A 3019-nucleotide genomic window follows, 5' to 3' on the forward strand; every position below is an offset into this window, starting at 1 on the left:
GGCGCCAAGTAACCTTTCCTCTGATCACGGCTTGCTTGGTCTCGCAATGAATCCTGGGTAAACCAAGAATACCGAGGATACATCGGACCCGTCCTTCAAATTGGGCAAAAAGAAGGACGCATTTTAAGGCCGCATAACGAGGACTCTTGGAATCCGACCAGACCTCGGCGCCGCGCTACGACGTAATCGGCCTTCGAATCCGGTCTTCTAAGGATGCGTCCTAGGTTTTCGAACAGAGCAATTGTCTGTTCAACCCTTTCAGAGACATGGGCCGTTTCCCAATCTGTGTACTTGTGTTTTCTCATTTCCTCATGAAACGTCATCAGCCTCAGCCCTAGTTCCAATTCACAAGAACAGCAGACCGAGAACAAAGTCCCTGGATGTTATTCTCGCCCCTCCCTCTTTACACAGCATGCACTGCAGCAGCTTTCAATGGAGCGCTAACAGAGCTTGAATAAGAACGCTTTAAGATAATTTGAGGTGAGAATATTATACATTTAAAGGCACACTATGGAACATTTACCAATTTTTATGCGTAATAAAAAATTTAAAGTAACGGCAGCCAGGGCTAACATTAGCCCGTCTGCAGCAGCCCTCTCTCTGAAGGACCGCTGGCTCTAATGGTGAGTTTTTTGTTTTATTTGGCAAAATGTTCATTTGATTTATCTGATTGTCTTATTTACTATCCCCCCTATAAATGAAAAAAAGCAGAATTTATCATCTAGAGACTATTAATAACTGGAGGTGAAATGCAGCTCCAGACAAACAGAGCGTGTGGTGATGTCATCACTACACTTCTGTTCTAACTGACCCATATTTATGCTGCACAGTAAATACTATATTTGCAGCCGATTCGGATGTTATCGTCCCAATAAATGTAAGCAGTTATCAGTCCCATAGAATTTTGATTGGTTCCTGTTAAGTTTTTCCTCTCCACTGTCGCTACAAGCATGCTTGGTGTGAAGGATTGCTGAAGAGTGATGCAATGAACTGGTTTTCCTTAGAAAACTTCCAATCAATCTGACTGGATGGTCTGGTAAACTGTAAAGTGCCTTTTGATGACGTGTTGTGAATTGGCGCTATAGAAATAAACTGAATAGAATAGAAAGGCTTCAGATTGTTAATTATCACCAAGTTAATTCTAACCCTAATAAAGAACTGGTTTATTAAAGTTAAATGCTTCAGATCTAGAACTCTGGTTCTGTTTCTGTTTCTCTGGGACTTTTGTTTTGAAAAGCCCGGAAACAGCTGTGTGTGTTAAAACAGCTTCCGGGTTTCCTCGAGCCGCAAGTCCACGTCAGAGTGGAGCGGAGCTGGTAGAGACAGACCACCCAGAACCGAACCGAACCGTGGAAGCATGGCGGACGATGCCACGCGTCGAGCCGTGTCACAGATCCCGCTTCTCAAGACGCACGCGGGTCCTCGGGAACGCGCGCTGTGGCCGCAGCGGCTGAAGGAGGAGTACCAGGCTCTGATCCGGTTCGTGGAGCAGAACAAGGCCGCTGATAATGACTGGTTCCGCCTGGAGTCCACTCCGGACGGCACGCGTTGGACCGGTACCTGCTGGTTCGTGCACGAGCTGCTCCGCTACGAGTTTGCCGTAGAGTTCGACATCCCGGTGACGTACCCGGAAACGGCGCCGGAACTAGCGATCCCAGAGCTGGACGGGAAAACGGCCAAGATGTTTCGGGGCGGGAAGATCTGCCTCACCGAACACTTCGCTCCGCTGTGGGCGCGCAACGTGCCGCGCTTCGGGATCGCGCACCTCATGGCGCTCGGGCTCGCGCCCTGGCTGGCCGTAGAGATCCCGGACCTGATCAGCAAAGGTCTGGTCATCCACAAGGAGAAACCACGTGACGGAGCGGAGTGACGTCAGAGGATGGGGTCTGGCTGGTGGAGGCGAGAAGGATTTATGAACAGGGTTCTGTCACAGAATAACATCTAGCAGCCAAAGTTCTGCAGGACTGGCTGTGGATCCACGGTCTGCTTGGACCTCATTCTGGAGAACAGATCCTGCTCAGTGAGTTCTGGTTCTGAGAGGCTGATCTACTGTCAGTCAGGAGAACAGATGTTGTACAGAAGAATAAAAAGTTCTGGTTCAGATTGTGTGTTTGGTTCTGTAACAAAAAAACTTGGTTCTGAGAAATCTGATGTTCTTAACGGATTCTAGAGCTGCTTAGTCTGGAGATGTGGGATCGGTTCTGAAAAGTACGGAACCCCTCTGATGACATGGTCAAAAAAATGTTTCATTTTGGCCACGAAGTAGTATTTCGTGGCCACGCAATAAGTATAACGTGCGCACGAAATACTTATTAATAATATTAATATCATTCCTGGACAACTGGGTAAGCATATCGAGCGCGCCTTCTCTAAGGTATAAGGCGCGCTCGATTTGCTTACCCAGTCGGTCTCCGCCAGTCACGTGACATTTGTTGCTAAGACGCTATTTTAGGTGGAAAAGGCGTAGTGTAAACAACCGCAGCATAGCTAAACGAAGGACTAAAGGCCCGTTTACATAGCAGCCTGTCCAAGATAAGTCATTACTGTTAATATAAGCCTGAAAACAGGGGCGGATTTATTGATATTATTAATAAGTATTTCGTGCGCATGTTAAACTTATTGCGTGGCCACGAAGTAGTATTTCGTGCGCACGTTATACTTATTGCGTGGCCGTGAAATACTACTTCGTGGCCACAATAAAAAAATTTTTTTGACCATGTCATCAGAGGGGCTCCGTAGAAAAGAAACTGATTCAATTCCCAACATCTGAAAACAAAGATAATGTATGGAGCTAAATAGGGGCCATAAAGTTTGTTAAAAAAAAATAATAATACACTACCATTAAAGTTTGGGGTCACATTGAAATGTCGTTATTTTTGAAGGAAAAGCTGTACTTTTCAATAAAGATAACTTTAAACTAGTCTTAACTTTAAAGAAATACACTCTATGCATCGCTAACGTGGTAAATGACTATTCTAGCTGCAAATGTCTGGTTTTTGGTGCAATATCTACATAGGTG

General features: G+C 45.8%; 1 protein-coding gene across 1 annotated transcript; it reads left to right on the forward strand.

Annotated features, from left to right (window-relative positions):
• The first annotated feature begins 1252 nt into the window (after nucleotides 1-1252).
• On the forward strand, nucleotides 1253-2103 carry ufc1 (ubiquitin-fold modifier conjugating enzyme 1). The gene has a single exon (XM_038271987.1). The coding sequence runs from the start codon at nucleotides 1358-1360 to the stop codon at nucleotides 1868-1870; it is 513 nt and encodes a 170-aa protein (XP_038127915.1). The 5' UTR covers nucleotides 1253-1357; the 3' UTR covers nucleotides 1871-2103.
• Nucleotides 2104-3019: the final 916 nt, after the last annotated feature.

The sequence above is a fragment of the Cyprinodon tularosa genome, unplaced genomic scaffold, assembly GCF_016077235.1.
Source record: "Cyprinodon tularosa strain WSP-4 unplaced genomic scaffold, ASM1607723v1 ctg813, whole genome shotgun sequence".
In the NCBI taxonomy this organism is placed as follows: Eukaryota; Metazoa; Chordata; class Actinopteri; order Cyprinodontiformes; family Cyprinodontidae; genus Cyprinodon; species Cyprinodon tularosa.

Coding starts and splice junctions, on each gene's coding strand:
- ufc1 (XM_038271987.1), top strand. CDS start 1,358: ATGGCGGACGATGCCACGCGTCGAGCCGTGTCACAGATCCCGCTTCTC.